This window comes from Aquila chrysaetos, chromosome 3 (assembly GCF_900496995.4).
Source record: "Aquila chrysaetos chrysaetos chromosome 3, bAquChr1.4, whole genome shotgun sequence".
NCBI classification, from domain to species: Eukaryota; Metazoa; Chordata; class Aves; order Accipitriformes; family Accipitridae; genus Aquila; species Aquila chrysaetos.
Window position 1 is genome coordinate 5,554,632 of NC_044006.1, and position 27,233 is coordinate 5,581,864.

The window sequence follows — 27,233 nt, forward strand, 5'->3', positions numbered from 1 at the left end:
GTGCACTGCAGGGCTATGTCATGGCTGGCAATGCTCCAGTGAATGTAGGGTGCTGTGGATGAATGCACCGATACTGCAGTGAGTGTGACCTGAGGTACTGCAGAGAAGCTATGGGTTCTGGTGGTTAGAAGGAATGGAGGAGGTAGGTAAGAGAAAGGAGCTACAGCTGGAGGGACAAAACTGAAGGACCAGGAAGAAAGAAAAAAAGGGGGGGGGGGGGGGGGGGGGACACAGAGCAGAAGGGGCAGAAGTGGAAGAATGTGATGTGAACAAATCAGTGGTGTGGTCCCTGGTGGATCCCTACCTCCTTAAGCTTGTCTAAATGGATTCATGTTTTACCTTATCTGCAGATTTAGGCTTAGATCAGTAAACTTCAAATTCACCCATTTAACTTTGCAGAGAAATAGAACAGCAGTGAGTAAGTTTTAGATCCAAAGTTCAATGGCCTGGAGAATATTTGAGATGGCACTGTTAAATTTTTTCGTTCTCACTGCCTGCCTTCTGAAGTTTTCACCAAGAGATCATTAGGTTTCCTTGCTGTTCATTGTCTTAATTATTTTGGATTATTTTCTCATGTTCCTGTGACCCTTAAGTACTCCCAACACAGCTACTAAGGATTTCTGCCAGAAGGGAGGACATGCTACAAGTCTCCAAAGCATCCTTCTAAAGCAAGTTGGATCTTGAAATCCTGTTACAGTTAATTTAAAACCAGAAGTTTAAATTATAGTAGCTGGAAGTTGAGGTCTTCGCAAACTTAATGCCCTCTTCTGTTGAGACTGAACACTTACATTGTCTGCTGGTTCTACTAAGCACAGTGCCCTTGAATTCTCAAATATTTGTATGGATATAGCCAGGTGCCTATGGAAAGATTCTTCTGAATGAAACTGCTTACTTGATTTGTATCTAAAAGTTGAAACAAGGAATGCAAAAATTACTTTTCCTCAGGTTTGATGTAAGAATTGGCCATACCAGTGGTGGGATTTTGGTGTTAACTTCGTAAAGATTTTTTTACTGTAAATTACACCCACCTTGTCCTTGTCCTTCACTTCTTGATTTAAACAGGCTCAGGATGGCTAAAGCAGCAGTATAATGGATTATCTTGTTTTACATTAACTGCAAGGCATTCTAAGAAGAACTGATCTATAGGGTTTTAATTTTTTTTCAATGGTGTGTGGTTGTCTAGCTTCCATGTATCTATCTGCACTATAAACTTGTTAAAGACTTGTGTTTGTGCACCTTGCTAATTGCCTACTACTCTCTGTTCTGCAAGGTACTGCTTTTGACAATCTGAAATGAAAGCTGCTACCACGGAAGAAAGCAAAATCCTACATTTACTGTGACACTGAAATGACTTGTGTTTTTATGAACACTAAAATAATACCACTTTCTTCAGTCAGCAATAGAAATGAAGTACTTTCAAAAAGGCTTAATGTACTTGTGTCCTGGTTTCAGTTAGGATAGAGTTAATTGTCTTCCTAGTAGCTGGTACAGTGCTATGTTTTTGAGTTCAGTATAAGAAGAATGTTGATAACACACTGATGTTTTTCAGTTGTTGCTAAGTAATGTTTAGACTAAAGTCAAGGATTTTTCAGCTTCTGATGCCCAGCCAGCGAGAAGGCTGGAGGGGCACAAGAAGTTGGCACAGGACACAGCCAGGGCAGCTGACCCAAAGTGGCCGACAGGGTATTCCATACCATGTGATGTCACATCTAGTATATAAACTGGGGGGAGTGTGGGGGCGGGGGGATCGCCGCTTAGGGACTAACTGGGTGTCGGTTGGCAGGTGGTGAGCAATTGCATTGTGCATCACTTGCATATTCCAATATTTTTATTATTACTATTGTCATTTTATTAGTGTTACTATTATTATTAGTTTCTTCTTTTCTGTTCTATTAAATTGTACTTACCTCAACCCACGAGTTTTACATTTTTTTCCGATTCTGTCCCCCATCCCACTGGGTGGGGGGAGTGAGTGAGTGGCTATGTGGTGCTTAGTTGCTGGCTGGGGTTAAACCATGACAACCTGAGAAGTATTTCTTCTTGCTGATAATGGGTGTCAGCACCTGTTCAGTCATATAGCAGTTAACTATAAATGTAAACCAGTTGTTTGTTTTGGAAAAAAACAGAAAAAAATTTAACCACCCTTTCCTACAACATTGCTGATTGGTCTATTGTGGTCTATACTTGCAGTTAAACTGTACAGTCTAGCACATTTCCAGTAAATGTCATATATGGTAAACCTAAGCACCCATTGTCTAGTAACTGCAACCTTTCAAAGCCCCCTGACATTGACAGTTGGTTCAAAGGAAAGATCAGCACCTTGTTGAGATTCATGTTTATGGAAGACCTGAAGAGTGCCGATAAAGAGAGCTTCTCAAGGTGAAAGTTGTTCTTTCACTCGCACAGGACCTGTTAATTTCTTTCTCAAATAATTTGATAGCTTTGCTTTATATATTGGCATAGGATTGAATTATTCTAAAGGTGAGGTTACATGTTACAACTACACTGAACTAATTGCTTACCTTCAATGAAAGGAAGCAGTCCTGTGTCTGCCTGCCTTCTTGTTCCTGGCTGTGCTGTCCCACTTCTTCCCTTGCACTGAAGATAGTGGTCTTCACACCCTCTGTTGAGCCAAGTCAACTTGTTGAGCCAAAAAACCATGAATGTGAGAAATGATATAAACTTTATGCAGCCAGCAGCAAGGTGAGACACACTGAAAGAGGAGACATGGAGGATCTCTTTATCTATAGGAAGCTATTGGGTGGGCTGAAATGATATTGCCTCTGCAATGTGTATTACAATAATTTCATATTGCATCTACTAGAAAGAGTATTTGATGCTGTAAACAATGTATGTTATGTTATTATAACAGTAAAAATTACAGGTTTGTAAACCAGTAACATTGTTAAGTTCAAGTCTTTCAGGCTCATATATCACAAGAAGATCAGCACAAGGTGGCTTTTTTACATTTTCTTTTTCTCCAGAAAGATTTGACAGTCCTTTAATCAAAAAGTTTAAAAACACTAGGCTAAAAAAATATTATCAGCTAGAATATAATAAAATGAACAACATAACATAGTAAATATTTTCCTAATCATGCACCCAATCCTTTTTACACCAAATTAAATTAAACCATTGCCCCTGCTGTGAACTTCGGTATTCCTAGACCCTGTTCAACTTTGTGGACACTCTGGTAAGAAATCTGCTTTATAATACAGCAAGTAGCATCATTTTGGTGAGTTCTTGTTAATGGGTTTTTTTTGGGGGACTGTGTAGATATTATTTACCTGTCAGGTAACTGCTTTGGTTTATCTAGATTTAAACTCATTTACATATAGCAGCTGCAGCAAAATCTAGTAGGTATGTTGTGAAATTGGGAGTAAGGAAGTGGGTATCAGAATCTGTACTTGGAATTAATTTATATTTTATAGTCATGTCATATTCCGAACTATCTAGCTGAAGTACTAGAAGCATGTCACCTTCTTAGCCTGATGCTCTATACAGTTTTATTTTCTCTATTTATAATTGCCAGTTTTGAGGAACATTCAGCAAGCTACACAATTTCCCTGCTTTTCCTGTGAAAGAATAGATAGAACAAACAGAAGCAGGGTGCTACTGCACAGATGATGTTATTTCCCTATCTATCTGCAAAGTGAGATGCAATAATGGCCCTTATTTACTTAGGTTCCTAAGTCTCCCTTGTCTTTGAAAGAAGTATAAGCACGTATGAGACAAAAATTTCTGAAACCAGGCTCCAGCCATTGATGTCACCTAGGTGTTTTTAAAACTTCTATTCAATATTATCATCAACTGTGGACAGAATGTTTTACATTATCATGCCATTTTGTCATAAAAACATTTTAAAAGTAACACGGGTACAAAAGTTATTAAATACATTAAAACAGGAAGTCAAGCACAAGATTCTTAAAACTTGAGTGTACCTGAATTTTGTTCTGCAGATCCTGGGTCCCTCCAGAGACTATTTATGCCAGATTTTGTAGAATAGACAGCTGAAAATTTGGATTACAGTGCAAAATTATTTTTACTTTGAGTCCAGATGTCCAAAAGTTAAAAATTAATGTCTTCATCTACTTCATCAACTAACCTTCAAAATGTTGTCCTGTAATAGGAAACAGCACAGAACTGCAACTTTATCTTAAGATTACAGCTGATTTCAGAGTATGTTTTCTGCTGGTGCTCTGTGAGAAGTGCTGTACTTAGACAAGAGGAGATTTAATAGGAGATGACCTGTATTGTCATCAGCATGGCATGATTTTCAGTAGCTGTGGAACAGATTAGGGTCATCAGCAGAGAGAACAGCAGAGCTTTACCAGCACAGCCCAGTATGGCTTACACAGGCAGAGAAAGGAGATAAATCCACAGCTATCAAAGGTAGGAAGCTTTATTACCGACCTGTACATTTTATACAATAGTGACCATAACTCCATGTTTCTTGACAGTGTTATTTCATAGGAAAATGTGCAGTAACTTTGCCATTTTAAATTAAGGCAGAAGGAACACAGTGAAGAGATGATGGAATTTATAGTCTGTTGGAAATCATGTCGATACTGGCTTTTTATTGTATTGTAATTTGCCTTTTGTACAATTATTTGTTCTCCCCTGTACAATGTACTTCAGAAACTTTCAAGATTAAAGGCAGTCAAAAATGATAGTGGTGTTAGATAGCAAGCATTTTTTTAAGGGGTTAATTATTTTTGTTGTTTTATTAAGAATATAGGGCAGCAAGCAAACTTGGAATTTCATCACAAATTATGCAGTTAAGAAAAATTTGCTTTGCCTTTTGATCTATAAACATTGTACTCTTGATAAAATTACAACCATGTTGCATGAACTCTAAAATTACAGATGCATTACGAATAAATATTAAGTGTATTCAAGAACTATTTTGGGTGTTATCATTGGTACATAAGCAGCTTTTTTTAGTCTGGTAATTTTTGTGTCATGCTAAATCCCCACAGTTTTAATATTTGCATAGGAAGACATCATTCCTGTCAACTTCAGTCCATGTTCAGCTGACACCTGCTTCAGTTAAGAGGTGACCTCAGTGGGAGTTCCACCCATGGTGATTATGTTAAGTCCATTATACACGCATCTGGACATCAGTTGTGTAATTACATGGCAAAGCTTGGGTGTATTCACCTGAGACCCTGCAGACTCCTGTATATGTGTATCTTTCACTTTCTTGGTCCATAAAATACTCTTCTGATGACTCTCTGAAAACCTTTATGTGCATTCCTGTGTCGTCTGGAAAGACAACAGCAGGTTTCAACTACCCTCTGCTTTGCAGCACAGTCTTGAGACAAGAGAAGGCAACTGTAGATCAGCCTCTTGTTCTACTCATACTATAATTAGATGCACCTTTATGAACTGAAATATAAGCTGTTCTGTTCCCTTTTTAATTAGATGTCTGCCTTCTATCAGAACTTCTCTTTAGGGTATTTTTATTAAACAATGCAAACTAACCACAAATAAAAAATTACTGTTATTACAGTACAGGTTTTATGTCCAGAGGTACAAAATAAAAGCAATAAAATAAGACCTTTTTTTACCTGAAAAACAAGTAGAACTGATATTGCTGAAATGGGTATTTCTTAGTTTAGCATACTGCTAGCTTCCAAAAATAAAACCTGCACATGCTGCAGAGTAAAATACTGTTTACTTTGCCATTTTTGTTAGCATCATCAGGAAGATCCACATTTTGTAGTTAGATGTTATGAATCAAAAGGAAATAATCCCTCATACCTTTATAGTCAGAGGCCCAGTTTGACTTGCTGCCATTTACAGCTGTGTATTTTTTTTTAAATCTCTGTCCGTAATCAGTAAGCAGCCTAGTATCTGAATATCCTATGGTATCTGGAAAAGAAGAACAAAAATGTTTTAATTTCCATTCTATTACATAACTATTATTTTATTCCAGACCTTCAGGACAGGGAGATGGCATTTGACAGGAGGGTATTCTTTGTCAGGCTATCATAGATGCTAAAATCTGGTTGAACAAGGAGAGACATGCCAGGACAGAAGAATGTCTGCTACTGTACGTATTATTCTGTACTTGTACTTCTGTACTGGTCCTCTGTGAAGGAGCAATATGCTAAATAAGTCTGTCAGCAATTATTACTAGAATTTTTCTGCACCAAAAGAGAAACTGAGAAGAGACATAAAGATTAAAACTGTATGCTTAGTTATTTTCAAAAGTAATATTATTTGTGTTCATTATGTCTTTCTGTTTTGTTTTGGCATGTTATTAGAGATCTTTAGTTTAAAATGCTTCTGATTTAACACCAGTCATGTTGTGGATTTACTTGGCTTTTCAGTGTCATCTCTTCAGTCTACCTGGACCTACTTGGTCTCACTTTTTTGGCCTCCCTGGACCCCTCCAGTGTCAAGACTTCAGCCTCCTTGGAACACTTTAAACTCCCCTTTTCAGATTCTTTGGATTTATCCAGTCTGAGCTCTTCATCCTCTGTGGACTTCTCCAGTCTCACTTCTTCATCTTCTCTGGACCTTTCAAGTCTCACATCTTCAGCCTCTTCAGACTTCTCCAGTACCTCCTCTTCAATCTCCTTAGAGCTCTCCAGTCTCACCTCTTCAGATTCCTGGGAGCGCTCCAGTTTCACCTCTTCAATTTCACTGGACCTTTCAAGTCTCACTTCATCAGGGTCTCTGGATCTCTCTGGCGACAGCTCTTCAATCTCCTTAGATCTCTCAAGTCTCACCTCTATACCCTCCCCAGATTTCTCCAGTCCTACTTCTTCACCCTCCCTAGACCTCTCCAGTCTCACTTCTTCGTCATCCCTAGATGTTTCCAGTCACACCTCCTCAGCTTCCTTGGACTTTTCCTGTACAATCCCTCCATCCTCACTAAGTGTCTCAGAGCACACCTCCTCAACCTCTTCAGAATCACTAGATCTCACTGATTTTAACTATTTCATGTTTCAGGGCTCCTCTGAATTATCCTCATCGACCTCTCAGGATGTTTCTAATCTCATCTCTACACCCTTTCTGGATGTCTCCAATCTCACCTTTCAGGATGCTTCTTCCCACACTTCCTCAGTTTCTTTGGACATTTCTAATCTCACATCTTTAGTTCCCTCAGACCCATCCACTCTCACATTTCTGGATGTTGCTAATCGCACTGCTTCAGCTTCTCTTGATCTCTGCATCTAACCCTCTTAACATATTCCTTCTTCTCTCTGCAACCTCTCTACATGTTTCTAAACTTTCCTCCTTTATGTGCTCTTTTCTAAGTTCTGTCTCTGAAAGGTCTTATCTGAGGAAAGTTTAGGGCTTTACAAATATATCCTAGCATCTAAACAGAACTGGGCATGAAAACAGGTCATACAAATCTATAATGGTGCCTTGTTTACAGCTGCATAAACATCAATATATATATATATGGAATTTTTGTAGAGCACAATTTCTGTCACTAATTTCCATTCTGTCTCAGCATGGTACCCCCCCCCAAAAGTTTAACTTTTTTAATTCATGCTGAATTTTTATTTATCAAGATCAACAAATAGTAAATAGAGCTAAATGTGCGAATAATTGCATCCAAGTTGTATATCTCCATTACAGATTTAAATCTGAATGCATTGCACAGAATTGCAGGCAGAGGCATTTCAGATGGAGGTGCAGAGAGGGAAGATGTGGTGGGAAAAGAAAACTGGGGGAAAAAGAGGACAGGGGGTAGGGAGAAGAATCGGAGAAGGTGTGGGGCAGGAATAGAGGGACATGTAGCTGGAAGAAAGATGTTGAACTCTGCTAGCATAATTTTTTTTCTGCCAAGCCATACCTGTGGCCTGGGCTGCCCATGAGGCTTAAAATAATCTTATTGATAATTATTTTACCTATTAAATCATCAGATGTTACCATTAAAAGAGCATTTGTATGTAACATCCCCTTTATTAATATACTATATATATATACTATATATATATAAGTAGTGCAGTTACTTGTATTGCATCAAATATGTTGCATAGGTAGCAGAGAGGGGCTTCCTTAAATCTTGGTGCTTTCTTGTATCTTTTTGTTATCATTGTTATAGCTAGGTTTTAGAAAACAAATATGTTTTGTTTCTATATCATATCACTGGCACCATTTCTGTGTTAAAAGCACTATCCTAACAAATATTATTTGATTTAATTTTTACAAGTTGGAAAGCTTTGCTCCAATATGCCAAGTCTGTCTCAAAATTAGGATAGAAATGGCTCACACAAAAAAAAATAAACAAGGAAATAAATGCATGAAATAAGAATTATTTTCTGCCTCCTTTAGACTAGTTATTTCTTTAAAATTAAGTAGGAAAGATTGTAATACATGGATTTTTAGAAATGAACCCCAAATTCAACAGGAGCAAAATTGTTTAGCAGTTACTAAAAAAAATAACAAATCATTGGTCCAGATGGAAGGAACTAGTGTAATGTAGCATCCTAAGGTGTCTACTTTCAAAAATGTCATCACAACTGGCACTAACTAGAGTCTTCTTCAGTAATTTCAGCAGAGAGATTAAGTAGGCAAATTAAGGACAGGAAATTCTTTCCATCTTCCCACTCTTTCTTCCTGGTTGGTGTTCCTACTAATTACACTAATAGGCAAACTTCTCTTACTGTCATGTGCTATCCTGGAGACAGACTCTGACATATCTGGTGAACAATTGCTCTTTTTGTTCTGGTGGATCTATACTGACATTACAATGTATGGATTGTTAATTGCAATGGCTCTGGACTGAGATCTCTAATAAAGCTGAAAAATTACTCTGTGCTTTAAAAATGTACTGTAAGTGAAAACATCACTGCGTAGTGATGTGAAGTCACTGTGTGATTTCCAGGGATTTGTAGTTCAGCAGATACAAAAATCGGCAGGACTACAGAAGGCCTCTGTGCAAAGAGGACCAAAGTCACAAGCATTTCCTCAAGACCTGTACAGCTTCTGGCAGATTCTTACATATTTTGTGACGTGGTTTGGCTCTGGACGGAAGGAATACAGAGAAGAGGTATACATACTTAAGTGCAAGGATTTAATAAAAACCCAATCCATAATCTCCTTAAGTCCTTACTCCTAATTATTTAAATGAACATTAGGTTACGACCAAATTGATTCCTTATCAAATATGATTCAAGTCTTCTCATAATTTTTTGCTTATTATATATGGAAAATTGTCTATTTTTCCATCAAGTGTCAACAGATGATGACAGCCTCTAGTTTGCTATGTTGTCTTTTATGAATTTGTTTAGAGCAAATGATTGAATATAATTTCAGATGTATGATGCATAAATGGTCTTACATCCAAAAGAATCCCATGCTAAGGCATCATGTCTGATGGGATAAAACTGAGTATGGCACAGCCTGGCCACACACGGATTAAAGCTCCAAATTGAAGACAGTCTGTGTTTATAAAAATCATTGGCTTGTAAACCATTTTCTTCTTTACAGTCTTATGTAGAAAAAGCTAAGAACTGATGGCACAGAGGGGTAATGACAACTGATTTAGCTGGAAAAAACCATGCTTTTAACTACTTGCTTGGACTCTTAGATTACAACAGGACTACTTAGGAATGAGTTAATATGTAACTAACCTAAGAAGTGCTCTATAACTAGCCATTTGCCTCACAGAAGAGTCAGGCTTTAACTTCTGTTCTTTAGTTAATTGACGTGTAGTGTGTTTCTGGCAAATTACCGGCTCTGAATCACGGAAGACCACACACACACCACCCCCGAGGCAGGTCCCAGCCGGCCACATCCGGAGGCGGATCTGAGACCTTTCCAAAGAAGGAAGGTCCCAAACCTTTCCCAAACAGATCCCACCGCGGGGAACTGCGACAAACACGTCGGTGTGGAGCGGTGCTGACCACGTCGCTGTGCCTCCGGGCCCGACCTGGGCGCCCGCCGCGGAAGGGAAAGGGCGGCGGCGCGGCCGCTGTGCCTCAGGCGGAAAGGCCGGGAGTCGCGCGCCTTATTCAGCCCTCTGATTGGTGGCTCCCAGAGGAGAGCGCTTGCGACTGGAGGAGCGGCGGATTAGTTGCCATTGGTCAGACTCTCTGAGGTAATTCGGATTCCGATTGGTGGACGGATCATTCCTGCTTGTTGACTGGCTGGGAGGCAGCGCTGTGGTCTTTCCCCTTCCGGTGGGCGCTGACCTTGCCCGGGAGCGGAGCTGCCCGTTCGCTCCCGTCTCTGGGCCCCGCAGCCATGGTGGCATACTGGCGGCAGGCCGGGCTCAGGTACTCGTCTGGCGGCCACGAGGCTCCTCTCGCGACTTCCTTGCGATAGCTGTATCGGCCGGAGGCGAGGGCCTCGCGGGGGGGGCTGGCGGAGTCACAGCGGTGCCGCTGGAGGGGGTGGAGAAGCTTTTGGGGCGGGTTTGAGTCTCACCTTCGTTTTCTCGCCCCTTTTCTCTCCTGTCTTTAGTTACATCCGGTATTCCCAGATCTGTGCCCAGGTTGTTAGAGCAGCAATGAAGCCTCAGTACAAAGCAGAGGCAGAAAGGGCGGCAATGGCCACTGTGAAAACTCTGAAACCCAAGAAGGAATAAAATGTAAGTAAACTGAGTGGGCTGGGGTGCCTTATTGTAGCTTTTTATACGAGGAGTGTTGGTTTCCCGGTGTGAGTCGGGTTAATGACAGTCCATAACTGCTCGGTTCATTTCGTGCTCTATGTGGAAAAACAGCTCTGATCTTCATGCGTGAAACTGGAACGGATTGCTGACTGGTTTAGTGCAAATGTGTGCAGATGTCTCTGCATCCTGATGATTACACGTGGGATGGGAAGCTGCTTAATCTTGTTCGTTTGATAAAGTGAGATGTTATATCCATCAATCCCTGCTTTGAACCATCTGGGGTTTGGTCAAAGTTATTGTGGACTTATGCAAAACACCTGGGTTTCTGTAGTGATGTTCATAGGTTTCCTGTCTCTCACTTTACGAAGCCAACAGACAGCCTCTCTGAACTACTGTTTCCCCTAATTAGCAGACTTATTTGTGTAAGGGTTATCTACTATCTGTGAAAGATATATGCTACTTGTACCTTCATTTGTGACATTGCATGCATCACGAGCAGCTGAAATCTCTTCTAAGTAGAACAGCTTCTATTCCTGATCTGAGATTAAATATTACTACCTTTTGTTTGAAGCTGTCGTGGTTTAACCCCAGCCAGCAACTAAGCACTGTGCAGCCACTCACTCACTTCCCCCCTACCCAGTGGGATGGGGGAGAGAATCAGGAAAAAAAAAGTAAAACATGTGGGTTGAGATTTAATAGAACAGAAAAGAAGAAACTAATAATGATAACGATAACACTAATAAAATTACAATAGTAACACTAAAAGGATTGGAACATGCAAGTGATGCACAATGCAATTGCTCACCACCTGCCGACCGACACCCAGTTAGTCCCTAAGCAGCGATCCCCCTGCCCCCACTCCCCCCCAGTTTATATACTAGATGTGACATCACATGGTATGGAATACCCCGTCGGCCACTTTGGGTCAGCTGCCCTGGCTGTGTCCTGTGCCAACTTCTTGTGCCCCTCCAGCCTTCTCGCTGGCTGGGCATCAGAAGCTGAAAAATCCTTGACTTTAGACTAAACATTACTTAGCAACAACTGAAAACATCAGTGTGTTATCAACATTCTTCTCATACTGAACTCAAAACATAGCACTGTACCAGCTACTAGGAAGACAATTAACTCTATCCCAGCTGAAACCAGGACAGAAGCATACCTTGTATATATTCTTAATCGAATAACTTGTATTTTAAATCTCTTATAGGAACTGATCTGTGGTGAATAACAGCAAACTGCAAAGCTGTAGGCAAGCTCAAGACTCTGCGATACAATGTCATCACATTAACTGTAAAACTTGCCACTGTATGTAAATCAGCATGCTAATAAATGTAATTGCTGTTAAACAAATGAATGTGTGGAAAGTGGTGTTCCTCTTGAAACAAAGTACTCTATTTTGCAGAGACATTTACTTTTGCCTGTGTTAAAATAGAAGACTACCATTCAGTGGCAACATATGTTTATTTTTAACACAGACCTCTTGTTGGATATCATGCTGGTATTTCAGGTACATAAATGAGTGAGAGATTTGATTGTTGTTTAAAACTTTTCTGCCTACTTCATTTCAATGATTAATGATTACTTCTTTGGAAAAGTTTTCTTCACTAAAACTTATGTCAACAGAGAATATAGGCATATAATTTCAATAATTAAAAATACCTCTGTTGGTTCTCTCTGCTGGAAGTGGTACGCTGTTGACTTTTTAATATTCTCTCTCATCACGGTGTTCATCTTCCATTTGTGCTTAGAACAAAACTAACTCAGTGAAAACCGATTTGATGAGGCTTAGGGTTACGACTAAACTGGAAGCAGGATATTTTGCCATGGATGTGCTGCACAGGATCTAATCTCCAAAGCTGTTTGCAACACTGAGCAGTGAACTGGGAGTTGGAGACCTGGCGTCCTGTAAGAGGTGGAGAAGGAGGCACAGAAATCCCTGCACCGTATGCTAATTGCTCAGCAATTGGTTGTCCTTCTTGTTACCGCTGTGTCACTTTGCTGTGGGGAGAAGGACACGTGTTCACTGGGAAACAGTAGGAACGGAGGGTGACACTCCATCCGCTCATGGTTAGGGGGGCAAAGTCATACTTTCAGCTGTACTGGTTTGGGGGAAGTGTTGGTGTGTTCCTGCTGCTGTGTGTCTTCACAGCAAGTATGACACTGCCCCACTGCACAGGAAGAAATAGAGCATGCTTGCAGAATTGGTTGCAGGCTTACGTTCACCTATATGCTTCTGCTGTTGAGGCGTTACTTTCTTCAGAGTATAATAAACTCTCTCCTCTAAAAGTATAATAAAACTAGCTCAATTTTTTCATGTAATTTGAAGTTAGTCCTTACAAGAATAAATGATTTTTGTCTATCAAATGTTTCAAGTATTAAAGTATTTTATAGAATGGTATATAATTTTTATTTTAAAGAATATTATAAATACAGTGTTAAGTAGATGGCTGTGAAGGGTAAGAATTTTTTTTTTCTGAAGTCAAGATATGTTTTTGATTTAGTGATTGCCATTGAACTTGTATCTAACTAGCTGCAACCCATTCTATCCATTTTGCTGTACTGAATGATAGGAAGAAAATTTACAGTAGTTAGTACATGGGGGGAAAAAAAAAACCCAAACCACACACTGAAACTTTTACACAATGTTCACAACTTTCCATGCTAATATAACTCTATAGTTTGAAATAGAAACAAACCACACAATGATAATGAATACAAGCTCTGCAATAATATAAAAGCCAGCAATGTGATAGAACTATTAAAGTGACATTAAAAAAAGTAAGAATGTGCATATTGAGTCTTTTGCCCCATGTTCTTTCCCCTTCCCTCCCCTGCAACTTACTTACTTAAGGAACTGAACTAGTCTGCAGATCTACATCAGTCTGTGGGGTGTGTAAAATAGATAACTGGCTTTATAGGCCTCACAGATGTGCATGTGTTCTTAAAACAGTAACAAGTTCACAAACAAAACACTGACTGTGTTTACCTGAGAATAAATAAATCTGATGAGTTGATAGCATATTCTGCTGTTGCTTATCATTCTGATTATATACACAGACACAGAGGCTGTATATTACATTCAGGATCGGGTGATAATATTCTAAAAGTGAATACATTTACAAAAAAGGCTGTTACGAGACATCTTGTCTTCATAGTGGCTCTTTTTTGTGAGCAATTCAGTGTCAACAGTTGTTTAGGAGAGTAAAGCATAGCTGCCATTAATTCCAAAAGCATCGTCTTGTAATACTGGATATATTTTGGCCAGATGCAGAGTAAAAATTCTTAAGAAAGGTGTTATTTTCAGTATGCAGATGATGGCTACTGCTTTTTCTTTAGTGAGTGTCCACAGGCTTATTCGGAGAATGTTTTGATATTACCATTGTTTTTACTGTGCTTCCTTTTCTGGGTTGGCTTCCACTTCTACCTCTTCATATTCCTCAACATCTGCAGTGGCATCCTGGTACTGTTGGTACTCGGACACAAGGTCATTGGTGTTGCCTTCTGCTTCAGAAAACTCCATCTCATCCATACCTTCACCAGTATACCAATGGAGAAATGCTTTTCTTCTGAACATAGCTGAGAACTGTTCAGAAACCCTGATGAAGAGCTCCTGAATGGCTGTGTTATTGCCAATAAAGGTAGCTGCCATCTTTAAGCCTCGCGGTGGTATGTCACACACAGCCACTTTGACATTATTAGGGATCCACTCCACAAAGTAGGAACTATTCTTGGTCTGGACAGCCAGCAACTGCTCATCCACTTCTCTGGTAGACATTCGGCCTCTGAAGATGCATGCCACGGTCAAGTAACGTCCACGACGAGGGTCGCAGGCTGCCATCATGTTGCGTGCGTCAAACATTTGTTGAGTAAGCTCTGGCACCGAGAGCGCTCTGTACTGTTGGCTACCTCGAGCTGTCAGTGGAGCAAAGCCTGGCATAAAGAAATGCAGGCGAGGAAAGGGCACCATGTTAACAGCCAGCTTCCTCAGGTCTGCATTCAGTTGACCAGGAAAACGGAGTGAGGTTGTGACACCGCTCATCGTTAGGGACACTAAGTGGTTGAGGTCACCGTAGGTAGGATTGGTGAGCTTTAGAGTTCTAAAACATATATCATATAGAGCTTCATTGTCAATGCAAAAGGTTTCATCTGTATTCTCTATCAGTTGATGGATGGAGAGGATGGCGTTATATGGCTCTACGACCGTGTCAGATACTTTGGGTGAAGGCACAACGCTGAAAGTGTTCATAATCCTGTCGGGATATTCTTCTCTGATTTTGTTGATGAGGAGCGTGCCCATACCTGAGCCTGTACCACCACCAAGCGAATGGATGAGCTGGAAGCCCTGAAGGCAGTCACAGCTCTCACACTCATTCCTGACCACATCCATGACGTTTTCAATCAGTTCAGCGCCTTCTGTGTAATGGCCCTTAGCCCAGTTGTTTCCAGCACCTGAATTACCTGTAAACATAATTACAGAAAGAACAGCCACAAAGTTAACAAGAGAATTTTTAAAGGCTACAAAGATGGGAGTTAAAAGGCTGTTTTGGGGCAGTTGACTCTAGTTAGTTTGCTGACAGCATGATGTACATACCATGAATAAAATTGTCAGGTCGAAAGAGTGGGCCTATTTTGCTAGACCGTACACTGTCCATTGTACCAGGTTCCAGGTCCACCAAGATAGAACGGGGCACATATTTATGGGCTAGGACAAAAGAAAATGAATGCAAACAGTTACTGTTAGAAGTCAAACAGACAGCCTTATAATCTACTCTGAAAAATCCAACCCACCTATAGTGATTTGGGGATATTTTTTCTCTTAATTACTTATTTTAACCTTCATGTTGGCTCCGCAAATTGCTCTGCCAACAGTGCTGAGCACTTACAGTAAGCCTCATTGAAGTACACGTTAATTCGCTCAAGCTGCAGTGATGCATCCCCATGGTAGTTCCCAGCGATGTCAATTCCATGTTCGTCACTTATCACCTCCCAGAACTGGAAAAGGAAAGAGGTTCAGTACATTCACGAAGATTTATTTTTTTTCAGCACAATGTGTTCAGCACCAGCTCTGCTGCGCTCATGCCTGACTGCACATAAAGTGGGAACTGGGCCTGATGTGGAGGGTGTTTTGCCATTTACGTATTAGATCGAGCAGGGATCCTCCTCTCCCCCCTCCCCTAATAGGGTCAAGGGAAAAGTTTAGTAGACCATTTATGCTTCTTAACTATCACTCATGGACTAATAGGTGGAGGCCCTCAATTTGCTCCCTTCATAGTAAAGGAAAATTGGTATTAGCTTAAATAACACAGGTACTAGTTGGTACAAGCTTAACAAAAATGTCGGGGGGTTGTGTGGACTGGGGAGGGCTGCTTTGAGGCCTGTCATGCACGAGTGGGACTGTGGCATGGCAAAGCTGGCTCAGACAAATTTGTATGTGAGCAATGCTTTCCACAAACAGATGTTGGTCCTAAGCGTCCTATCTTGACATTCATATGGATGTCTTGTGCTGGGGCTCTTATCTAGGCAGCAGCCACAGCAGTGTTAATGTAGACACACCCACCCACTATAATGACCAGGCTATTTTAATTTTAAAGGTGTCCTGGTTTAGCATCCAGTCTTGTTTTGAGTGTAGAAATAGACCATTGCCAACATGCGCATGGGATGTGTGTGTGTGCCCACTTTTCTACAGGTCTTATTAGACATAAGCAGTTTCCAGGCCAAACCCAACAGAAAAAAATACAAATCTTTCAACTATCACACTGGCTGCATTCAAACTATCTGGATCTAACATGACATTCCCTGGCCATCCACAGCTTCATGTTCCAATAAAAGGAATCAAGGTGAGACTTGTGGGAGCAAGAAATGGAGGAAGAACGCAAGGGAACAATCCTTCAGCTATTATGTATCTTCAAAGACCTCCCAGCCCCAAATTAACCCAGATGATACTTTTTTTTGACAACTTCCTACTTATCAGTAAAAAAAAAAGGGCCATCACACAGCAAAAGCAATGTTTTTTTTTTCTCCTAGCACACAAAGTCAGCAATGAGGAACTTCTCTCAAAGCAACAGCATGCCAGCATTTGAACTACACAAAAATACTCCAAATGACATGACGACCTCTCGCAGGAGGCCAGTTAGGCAGAAATCCTTAAATGCACTTTATGCCACTCTTAGAAAAACCTAGTCGGTCACTGATAGCACAGGTCATTCTGTTGACTAATACAATCCCATATTAATGATTATAATGTGGCAGAGTTACTGCTCTATGGCTGAACTAAAGTACTCGCATCACGATTTCGCAGCCCTGGAATTACTGGTCCTTCACTTGTCCCAGTATTTTGCAGACTAGATTAGTGCCGCTGGGAATACAAGTTCCAGCAGGAATGCTCTGGAGCACTTATAATCACTGTGCCATAGTTATTGCAGATGTTTCATTCTTTGACAGACTTAACATTAACCTTTGCAGGAAGAACAAGCCCATGTTACGACTTTCATATCAAAATACTCATATTCACTGCTAATATGCCATGCATCCTACTATTGAGTTAACAAAGTAATAGTTCTCCCCGAAAGTCCCCATCTGTTAATGATGTTTGACCTGCTACCACTCATAGCACTTACTACTAATGACCAATACTGAAAAGAGACCTTACCTTAGCTCCAATTTGGTTCCCACACTGGCCAATCTGAAGATGCACAATTTCACGCATTTTGTGTAGCTTAGACCTGTTGGTGGCTACAACCTAACAGGTTTTCTAGTTGCAGTCCCCAGAACAAGCCCTCTTTCTGCTGCTGTATCAGCTACACCCAGTGCAGTCCGCCCCAAGGGGCCTTTTTATACTGGGGGGACTGTCACGCAGCAAGGGGAGTAGCCAGCTCCTCAGGCTGCTCACCAAAGCATTTCACAAGGAGGCAAAGTGCCTATTCACTGCCTGTGTACAGGGTACAAGAGTACAGGTACATTACTGAGTGGCATGGAAAAGAAAACTGTCACACGCACTCCCTTACAATTAATTCCAGTTCTCTGTGCAGCAAACAGTGTGATTCATGAACATCTGTCCACACTGTATTTGTTTTTCATTATTTTATACATAATATATGTACAAATATATATGCATATATAGAGGTTATAGCCAAAACCGAGTGATCTTAATCTATTAAGTACGTGTGTTTCTGACACCTAATTTAAATTTTAACATCATATGAGTCATACGGGACAACATCCATAATAAGAACAGTAACAACTTTTGAGCAGTAGCCAATCACGACATTCAGCGCATTGCCAGGCAAACTTGCACTTCACTAATAAGCATCATTCTCAGTATCTAACTGCATGACAGAGGGGTACAGACAGGATCAGTAACAAAAAAATACTTTGTAAAACATCAATATAAAACTGCACTCTCAGTGATATATGTTCTTTAAATATTTAATAAGAATCCATCAATTTCAGCCAAACTAAAATCTGAATCAACTTGTGACTAACTTGCGCAGATGCTTTCTCTCTCTCTCTTTTTTCTCTCTTTCTCTCTCCTCCTTTCCTGCCATTAAGAAATACAGTATTTCTTATGTTTCTTATTTTTCTTATATCTGAGATGTAGTATTCCAGAACTTGCCAGGAAAATGCTAGAGGTGAAAACCCAGTTCCACTTAAGTTAACTATAACATTCACTGTGTGAAATGTTTCACTGCATTAAAGGAAACGATGCAAGGCTGAGCAAAACATAACACAGTCATGTTGCCTGCTGATAAACAGGACTAATATCACTGAGCAACAGAAGCCCAGAATGGACTGTCTTCTGGAAGCTTATAGTAGTTTTATTACATGTCAGAGGACTGTCAGTGCTTTGCAAGTGCTCCTTTTAAGGATAGGAAAAGGCACTATAATTAGGAAAGCACCTTAAGCTGTTTTGTATGCAAAGATGACAGTGGAAGGACTTGACTCATTGAAAGTAACTACTTTACCACTTTATGGGTTGCTAGAGATAAGGAATCTCTGAGCTTCCATATTGTTCCAAAAGAAAAATCAGCTTATTCCAGACTTCCCACCACAGATGATTTCCACTTCTTCCACCGGCCAACAAGAGGAACAGACAACTGCTCCTAAGACAAAGTTTAGCACCAGAAGTGCATTGCAAAAAAGCAGCTAGCAAACATTCTGTCATCCTCTGCCAAGCTATGAGCTATCCTTGGTAGGGAGCAATAAAAGCAAGACTTTAAATTCAGGTTGATTAATTTTGTTTCCTTAAAACACAATAGTTTTATCATTTTCCAAAAAATAAGTATTCTCTAAACAGTTTAGTTTACTCAGCAAGACAACATAACAGTTATGTTCCATTGCCACGTTGTAGGTATTTTCTACCATGGCAGTGGATATCTTCTACAATTTCCTAAGACAAAATTCTGGAAAGGTTATTTGGACGTTTACTTTGAAAGCAAATTTCATTTTATTCATGCACATTTCATATTTGTTTTCTCCAACAATGCTTAGCTAAAAGTAATAGTGCAATTCTGAGTTGTATATTCAATTGCTGCACTCTGAATGGGAGCTGCATTGACACTATGTGTCAGAGAGCTACTGACACTAAATAAATACTACTTATAATATGCCATGTATTAATCTAAAATAGCCACAACTTATGAAGAGGCTAATTCACTGTCCAAAAAATCTAGCAAAATAATTTCAGCAATAAATATACTCACTGAGAGCATCTCACATTAAAAATTAAAAAAAAAAAAGAAAAAAGAGGAAGTGAAAGAAATATGCAATCACTTAACATTGGTTTTTCTCTTGCTAAAAATAGCTCCCTGGAATCATGTGCGTCTTCTGAATCACTTCCTTACAGAGTCTTAAAAATGATGGCACGTGACACAAAGTACCTGAGGCGCTTTGTGAAGCGGAGGTTGTTCTGGGCCTCTTTTCCCTCTCCTCCCCAGTTGCATTTCTGTGAACCTCCAAGTCTGTCTTTATACCAAACCTGGTACATGAAAAGCCTGTTTCTATGTAGATTTTGTTTGCAGGCCTGTCATTCCTCAGCTCTGAGAAACCTCAAGGCTCTTAACTGCCCGAGCGCGCTTCCCAGGCGCAGCCATTGAACATGTGCTATTGCAGATTAGCGGTGTGAGCGTCACCAGAGAAAGAGGAGACGGTGGCGGAAGGCTTGGCTTCGAGGGACTTTTGGCACCGCGGAGATTAGGAGCAGCCTGGCACTGGGCACAGCTATTACCAGCCTGTCCTGCTGTGTTTATTATCAGGCTGCCCACTGCTTCCATTGCCTTCGGGGTGGGCCCTAGATATCAAAGCCCTGGTGATGGGTGTAAGCTAAGACCACAAACAAGCCAGGTTTTTTTGGTTACTGGGGGTTTTTTTGTTTCTGTTTTTCTTGGTTTTTTGGTTTTTGGTTTTTTTTTTTAGTGCCACCACAGTACCCACTAGCGTGTGCAGGGAGGCATTCTGGGATACTTTTTCTTAATATGGTTTGTTTCGGAGGAACTAGCTTTTCACAATAGCAGTGAAGATTGTTGAGAAGAAAGCCTATTCGAGTTGAGATAAGCCTGGCTACAGGCCACCAGATAATTTTAGAGAGATCTGTGAATGGCTATCAGGTGAGCTGATGCTACTCTCAACTAATCTGGGCTAGCTACATCATCCTTAGGAATGCTACCAAAACCCATTGCATTCAACAGGCAATAAAGACTACCTACTTCACATTTTCATTTCAGTCAGTAAGAAAAATTATTTAAAGACTGCCTCCCTCTGGCAGGTGGTCCAAAGGAGATAAGGCAGGACTGCCTACTCTTAAGTTATCATCAGTGTAACGAGCCCATATGTTTAAACAAATAGGTTTTGGTACAATCAGAGTGCACAGCCGAGCGGTTCATTACCTTTCCCACGCTGCAGGTCTATGACCTGGCAAAAACTTGGGGCTTGCAGCATGTGAATTTATCTGCTGGGTCGTGCCCTTACCCTGGACCCTACTGCCACAACTGCATTTACTGTCCAGTTTGGGTCATTTGATGAACTGCCAAAAAGGTCAACTGCACAGAAGTCAGGCTCAGTTCTTGCTCTGCTGTTCCTTTTGTTGCATTGGTTCTCAGTGCCTCAGTTTCTCTATTCATAATGTGGAGCTAATAAACCTCATGCCTTTTATAAAAAGTGCTGAGAGCTAAGGAAGAAAAGCTACGAGGGTAGAACTGGCTGTGGTTTACTAAACCTGTTTACCAAGCATGAAAGCCCTAGGCAACATAAGGAAAAGAGACTGGTAGTCCACTCACACAGATACTTAAACCTTCTGCAGGAGAATTAGGAAACTATTTTTACAATTGACTAAATCTTGTAGCAGATCATAATCTTCAAATGTCCTGAACCCTAAAGCATAGCCTAAAAGTGGACACAGGCCTGTATTCCTTTTGTAAATTGTAGCACAAAAGGGCTTGAGAAATTCAAAACTTGCGATCAGTGAAAAAACCCAACCAACCAAAAAAAATCCCAGCCTGCCTGCTCTACGCGATCACACAGTGGCTGGGCGCAGTCTTACACAACGCTGATGCATTAGGCCAAAGGTAAAGGAACCTGCACCCAGCCACGCAGGGTCTGCATCTGTCCCACACACAAGTCCTCTTGTCACAACCCTTGTGTTGAGAGCAACTGCATATATTGAATCATCACAGTATTTAAATGGATTTTCCTATTAGGGTTTGTTTTTTGGGGGGGGGGAGGGGTGATCAAAATCGCTTCATGTTCGAGCATGAGACGGAGACTCGATTTGGGGGCACCAGCGGCACACCTGCGTTCCCTGCAGTGCACCCGGCGGGGTGGGGGCTGCCCGTGGAGTGGGTGCTGCTGCGGCCTTCACGGCCCGAGAGCTGGGAGGGCGAACACCGCGACTTCAGCTCTCTCACTACCTTTGCTCCTTATCCCCCAAGAAACGAACCAGACATCATTAGGAAGGACCCAGCGAGGCGCACGCTGCACTTGGCACTAGCTCCGCTTCCAGCGGACAGACGGTGATGAACACGAAGTAAGGAAGACAGGGGAAGCTCCGCATCCCCCGAGCACGCCGTGTCGTGCCGTGCCGTGCCGTGCCGTGTCGTGACACCCCCAGCGCCCCGGCCGCTCCGCCCGCCGGCACCGCCTCCCCCCGCCCTCCCCTTAAATGCCGGCGCCGTGGAAGGAGGTGGTACCGCTCCCAGCATGGCCGAGCTGTGCCGGCGTCTCGCATCCCTCCTCCTCCTGCTGCTCTTCTGGGGCTGCCTCTGCCCCCCCGCCCGCGCCGGCCTCTACTTCAGGGAAGGGCAGCACTGCTACAAGCCGGCCCCGCGCAAGGCTCCCGGCCTGAGGTGAGGGTTCGCCCGCCTCTCCCGGCCCCCTCACCGCAGGGAACAGCCGCGGCGCCCGCCTGCACGGGGGCTTTGCAAACCCGGCATCGCCCGGTCGCTGCGGGTGGGGACGGGGACTGGGACGGGGACTGGGACTGCTCCCCGGGGCGGCCCTGGACCCGCGGGGGGGGGGGGGGGTATGTGTCCCGTGGGAGGGGGTCGCGCGGGGCGCAGCGGCGGTCACGAGGCCGGTCACGCTGCCCGCCGTCACGTGACCCGCGCCGCTCGCTGGACACTCGCAGCCTCGTTACGAAACTCCGTGAAAGCGGGGGCGGGGGGGGTGTTTTTGCGGTTTTTTTCCAAAAAATATCCCCTCATTTGCCTGAAAATACAGGCCCGGCCAGCAAGGGAGCTCGTTCCTTCTTTCTGCCCCCACACAGGACCTACCCCCGCCCGCACGAGTACCTGGACGTCTCCGCGCTGCCCCAGAGCTGGGACTGGAGGAACGTGAACGGCGTCAATTATGCCAGCACCACTCGGAACCAGCACATCCCCCAGTACTGCGGGTCCTGCTGGGCCCACGGCAGCACCAGCGCTTTAGCAGGTATGCTGGGTGCTGCCTGCTCACCCGCCGAGCTGGTTGCCCCCAGCGATATACATGGGTTTTGGTAAGCAAAGGAAGTTTTATCTTCAGCTTGCAAAATAGCTGGTATAAAGACGAGGTGCCAAGTTAGTGACTAATGCGGCAAGAACCGAGGCCGAGACGTTTGGGAATGCACCACGAACAATGGGAATTCCCAAGCTGAAGGCAAGGAGGTTTGGTTTCGATAGAGAAAGCAACCAGAGAGAGCTGTCCCCATCCTCTCGGAATTGTGTGAGGGGCGGACGCTGGCATGGTTAAAAAGCTGTTTGCAGAAGGAACTCATTCATAGCCCCTGCCCTGCCAAACTGCTGTTTAGGGCCTGGGGTAAGAACTGGGTTTTCTGCCCCTCTTCTTGGAGGTGCGGTGATGATAGCAGCTGATGCAAAAGCAGTTATCGTGTCTCCTTCCCTTTTTTGGTACCTCGGCCTGCCACACTACATCTACAGCAGCAAGGGGCTGCTCCAGTGATGCCTGGACGTGAGGAAACGAAAGAAGTCGCCTCTTGTGGGAAGGGCCCGCAGCGTATCAGCTTCAAGAGCCCTGTCACTCAAATGAACTGACTACCACAGCATACAGACCAATCTAGTTTCAGCAGATACCTATCAATCCGCCGCCTTCTTGGGAAAAAGGGAGGTAGGGGTTTGCTTTAGTTGGGAGAAATATTTTCCCTAGAGAGAGTACATGATGATTTGCATGCAACAGTAACATGCTGCAGAAGTACTGTTTGCAGAGGGAGGCTGTAAGAGGCTTAACTTTCAAGGAGAAAGAGAGGAAATTGTGCAGAAATGGGAAGACAACACAAGTGTGAGCAAGCAGCATGAGTCACAAAGGATCCGTTCTTAAGCAGTACAAGAATACAGACATGTATGAAACCTGCCATGATGTAGTGAAGTACTAGGACAGATAAAATACAGCAACTTCTTAATTATATAGCTTCAGTTAAAACTTAATTTTGTATGTAGGTATGCCGGTATGTGCATCTTTAAGTTATATAAAAAGTTGGTTTTAAAAAATCAGGATATTTTTTTCTTAACTGCTGTGAATAGTTAAAGCATTCATTCCCTGTCTTGTTGCTGGAAAAGTAGGCTGGGATAACGCTGCCCAGTTCTGTCAAGTATAGCTGAATGTTGTTAGTAGTAATAGGATTAAAAGCACTACAGTGGCATCAGTCAAGACTGCTAATGCACTGTCAGAAGCAGTTTATAAATACTCATCGGGATGCTTTTTTGCCAAGTAAGCTAGTTGTTTCTGACAAAATAAGGCAGCAGGATTGTGATGCCTGTCTGAGATGGCAGGGTAACAGTGAGATGTTGATGTAACAGTGAGGATATACTTCTGAAAGCTTTTCCTTACTTTAAGTTTGTGAAGACTCTCGGAGCCAGACCTGGGCTGCATGGGCTTATACTCTCTGCATGGGTTTATGCGTAAGTCTTTACTCCTGTAAAAGAAGCTAGTGAGAGCTGTTTTTATGATGTGTGTTTGAAAACTCTTTGCTGTCAAAGACAGGAAACAGATGTGGAAGTTTTCAGAAGCTGTGACTTGAATTAAAAGAGGTCTAGAGCACTTCAAGGCTTTAAACAGATCTTATCTGCATATTTTTGAATTTTTAATGGAAAAAACTTCTAATGGAAACCCACAATAATAACTCAGCCTGCTGGTTTGAGTTAGGTCATGCTATGTGCCTCACTGTCAACAGTAGAGGATTTTCCAACCGCAAGTACTGTTGCCTGCAAACAGTTACAAGTTCAATGAAGGAGACACAGTTTTAACACTAGTTGCAATGTATAGCCACCTACATATTCCACTAACAAAACCCACTTTCTTATCCTTACAGATCGAATCAACATAAAGAGAAAAGGTGCATGGCCTTCTGCCTACCTCTCTGTTCAGAATGTGATTGATTGTGCTGACGCAGGATCCTGCGAAGGTGGAGACCACTCAGGTGTTTGGATGTATGCCCATGACCATGGCATTCCAGACGAGACCTGCAACAATTACCAAGCTAAGGATCAAAGTATGATGCCTGTTTGGTTTGCTGTAAGGCTTCATCCCAGGTTTAGCAGATTTATATATATATATATATATAAAAAAAGACAGTTTCTTGGGTTTTCAGTATACTGGTTCCTGCCCTTCTGTGTAACACCTGTTGTTTGACTGACAGAACAGGTTTTCTTTGCAGGCCTCTGTGTGTCTCTTTACTCTAGCCAGACAGCAAAGCATTAAATCATGCCCAGACAAGTTTGCACAGCTAAGTTGTTTTAACTTAATCTCCTAAGTCTCTGATATACAATCTCTAATGTACCAAAATATTTACAAGTGTCACTTCAAGCTAAACAAAGGAGAAATGTAACCTTTGTCTGGTCACGTATGACTGGAATAGTTTCTGTATCTATACAGAAGCACATCTTAAACACTTCCTCCTCAAAGCACTTATGCCTATGAAGTAAAGAATAGTAACTAGCGATTGTAGGGACTTTTTAAATGTGGCTTCCAGAAAAAAACTTATTTCACCAGAGACAGTATTAATATCTGCTTCAAATAAGTTAAAAGGAAAAAAAGCTTAGTGTCATATCATTAATTCACTTGAAGAAAAGCATTCTCTTGCAGTGATAATCTCACTTTTGTTTTGTAGAGTGTAAGAAGTTTAACCAGTGTGGAACTTGTGTCACTTTTGGAGAATGCCATGTGATAAAGAACTACACTCTCTGGAAAGTTGCTGACTACGGGTCTGTCAGTGGAAGAGAAAAAATGATGGCAGAAATCTATACTAATGGACCGATTAGGTAAAAAAAAAAAAAAAAAACAAAAAAAAAAAAACAAAAAACTTGAATGGTAAAAATGTTTATCTACTAGTAATATTGGGATTGAAATACTTGAAACTCAGTCTAATGACTGAAGTGTACTTCTCTACTCCAGCATATGTTAGCAGCTCTGCACTAATATGCAGACTTTAGCTTGCTTGTGGATAAATTAAGCTCTGAAGTCAAAATGCAAGAAAACCAATTGTTTTTTAGTTAGGCCCCTGCCCTGATCCCCTTGTACAAAAAAAAAAAAAAAAATGCTTTCTCTATTTTATTACAGCTGTGGCATAATGGCTACTGAAAAGTTGGATGCTTACACTGGAGGACTTTATACAGAGTACAACACCTCACCTGTGGTGAATCACATTGTATCTGTGGCTGGCTGGGGCGTAGAAAATGGAACAGAATACTGGATTGTTCGTAACTCGTGGGGTGAACCCTGGGTAAGGAAACATGGGAACAAACATCTCTGGAGAATAACTTTAGAGGAAAGGTGGGTTTTCTTACTTGTGAACAGGAAGCTGCAAAGCTAGCGTGTGGATAAGAAAAGTAAAACTTTCTTTGAACTAGACTAGCAATTAAAAAATGAAAACAGGGATATTCAGCCAAAGTTACTTGAGTGATGTCAACTCAAATCCCAAATGCTACCCTTCCGTGGACATGCAGCTCCTGTTACGGGCAACTGTAAGTTACTGTTAGTTGTAAGCAAAAATCAAGTCACATACCTGAAAGAGATGAGGGGGATGTAAATACACCAAAGCAGATGGCCCCTTTAAACAAGGTTGCCCTGAGAACCCAGTGTTACACTTCATCTTGAGTGAATTCCTAGATTCACTTACAAGTCATTCATACTTAGAAGGCAGAACAGACTCAATAGCATACATTTTCTATAGTTATGTTTTCTAATTCACAATACAAATTGATTCTTTACAGGGTGAAAGAGGGTGGCTGAGAATTGTGACAAGTGCATATAAGGGTGGAAGAGGAGCAGAGTACAATCTTGCTATTGAAGAAGACTGTGCATATGGAGATGCTGTAGTTCCTTGATTCTATATTGTACATCTTTCTGTTTAGGAACTGCTTTGTTTGGAAGCTTCCCAGCACAACCTTTTTCTGTTTAAAGAATCATCAGGCAGTTCTGCAAAATTAGCCCAGATAGCAACACACAATGTCTTCAGAGTAAAATATATACAGAGCTGCCTTTAGATAATTATTTACAACTTAAAGTAATTTACTCATGAGAAAGTTGTCTGCCTTGATGCATGGTATTTAAATTGTGACTTAATCACAGAAATTGTGTATGTAAGTCTCTATATTTTTAAATACAAATTAAGTAGACATACTGGGAAGGAAAAAGTATACTCAATATTTGGGTCTAGAGCTTATATTAAATTCTCTGACAATATCAAGCAAATAACCATCTCACAATGATGCAGATGAAAACCAAAGCTAAGTCTGGACACGATACATTCAAAAACTAAATCCCCTGTTGTTTCCTTGGCCTCCTGGTGAAACAGTGTTGTTGGAAGTATCATATAACGCACTTGCTTTTATCCAACTAAAATGATGTAACAGGAATTACGTTGATCAAACAATAAAGTCTAAATGCTTCTTAGTTATTTAATTAGTCTTGTCTTTACTTGCATTCCTTGCTTTAATATGTGATTGGCTGTGCCATTTTTCTCCTAAAGCAGCAAAGTATTAATTGCCAGAACCCAGAACTCTTAACTAATTTGAAGAAAGGTAGTAAATTCTCTTTCTTAAAACTAAGCCAGTTACTAAGTGGCAAATCAGTGCCATATCAAATATTACTAACTAGTATTGTTAACTGCAGTTAATAAACAGACTTTTTTCTCTTACATGACCGTATGTGTATTACAAGAGCTTATTAATACATG

At 41.6% G+C, this 27,233-nt stretch overlaps 4 protein-coding genes across 7 annotated transcripts in view; 2 read left to right on the forward strand and 2 right to left on the reverse strand.

Moving 5' to 3' along the window:
- ZNF831 (zinc finger protein 831) overlaps positions 1-9,839 on the reverse strand; it is a 61,210-nt gene extending 51,371 nt beyond the window's left edge. Inside the window, exons 1-5 of one of the 2 annotated variants that reach the window (XM_041122201.1) lie at positions 9,698-9,839; positions 5,764-5,874; positions 4,106-4,283; positions 3,942-4,010; positions 2,523-2,713 (exon numbers count right to left, since the gene is read on the reverse strand). The gene's annotated coding sequence lies outside the window, so the exon portion shown is untranslated. Of the gene's footprint in view, positions 1-2,522; positions 2,714-3,941; positions 4,392-5,763; positions 5,875-9,697 lie in introns of those variants that run through there. The other variant, XR_005932023.1, reaches the window with a different exon arrangement.
- A 144-nt stretch (positions 9,840-9,983) lies between these two features.
- On the forward strand, positions 9,984-11,926 carry ATP5F1E (ATP synthase F1 subunit epsilon). The gene is made up of 3 exons (XM_030007687.1): positions 9,984-10,241; positions 10,429-10,555; positions 11,784-11,926. Exons 1-2 carry the CDS (start codon positions 10,210-10,212, stop codon positions 10,550-10,552), a joined length of 156 nt encoding a protein of 51 aa, XP_029863547.1. The 5' UTR covers positions 9,984-10,209; the 3' UTR covers positions 10,553-10,555; positions 11,784-11,926.
- Positions 11,927-12,018: 92 nt separating this feature from the next.
- Positions 12,019-21,852, reverse strand: TUBB1 (tubulin beta 1 class VI). 3 transcript variants are annotated; one of them, XM_041122203.1, is made up of 4 exons: positions 21,757-21,852; positions 15,460-15,568; positions 15,168-15,278; positions 12,019-15,034 (listed from the first exon to the last, which is right to left on the reverse strand). In XM_041122203.1, exons 1-4 carry the CDS (start codon positions 21,766-21,768, stop codon positions 13,962-13,964), a joined length of 1,305 nt encoding a protein of 434 aa, XP_040978137.1. In that variant the 5' UTR covers positions 21,769-21,852; the 3' UTR covers positions 12,019-13,961. The 3 variants fall into 3 exon arrangements, with proteins under 3 accessions (XP_040978137.1, XP_029863541.1, XP_029863542.1); XM_030007681.2 differs by lacking the exon at positions 21,757-21,852 and adding an exon at positions 19,453-19,684; XM_030007682.2 differs by lacking the exon at positions 21,757-21,852 and adding an exon at positions 17,226-18,374.
- On the forward strand, positions 21,729-26,954 carry CTSZ (cathepsin Z). Its single transcript, XM_030007683.2, has 6 exons — positions 21,729-21,912; positions 22,332-22,495; positions 24,369-24,548; positions 25,167-25,317; positions 25,616-25,778; positions 26,269-26,954. Exons 1-6 carry the CDS (start codon positions 21,767-21,769, stop codon positions 26,380-26,382), a joined length of 918 nt encoding a protein of 305 aa, XP_029863543.1. The 5' UTR covers positions 21,729-21,766; the 3' UTR covers positions 26,383-26,954.
- Positions 26,955-27,233: the final 279 nt, after the last annotated feature.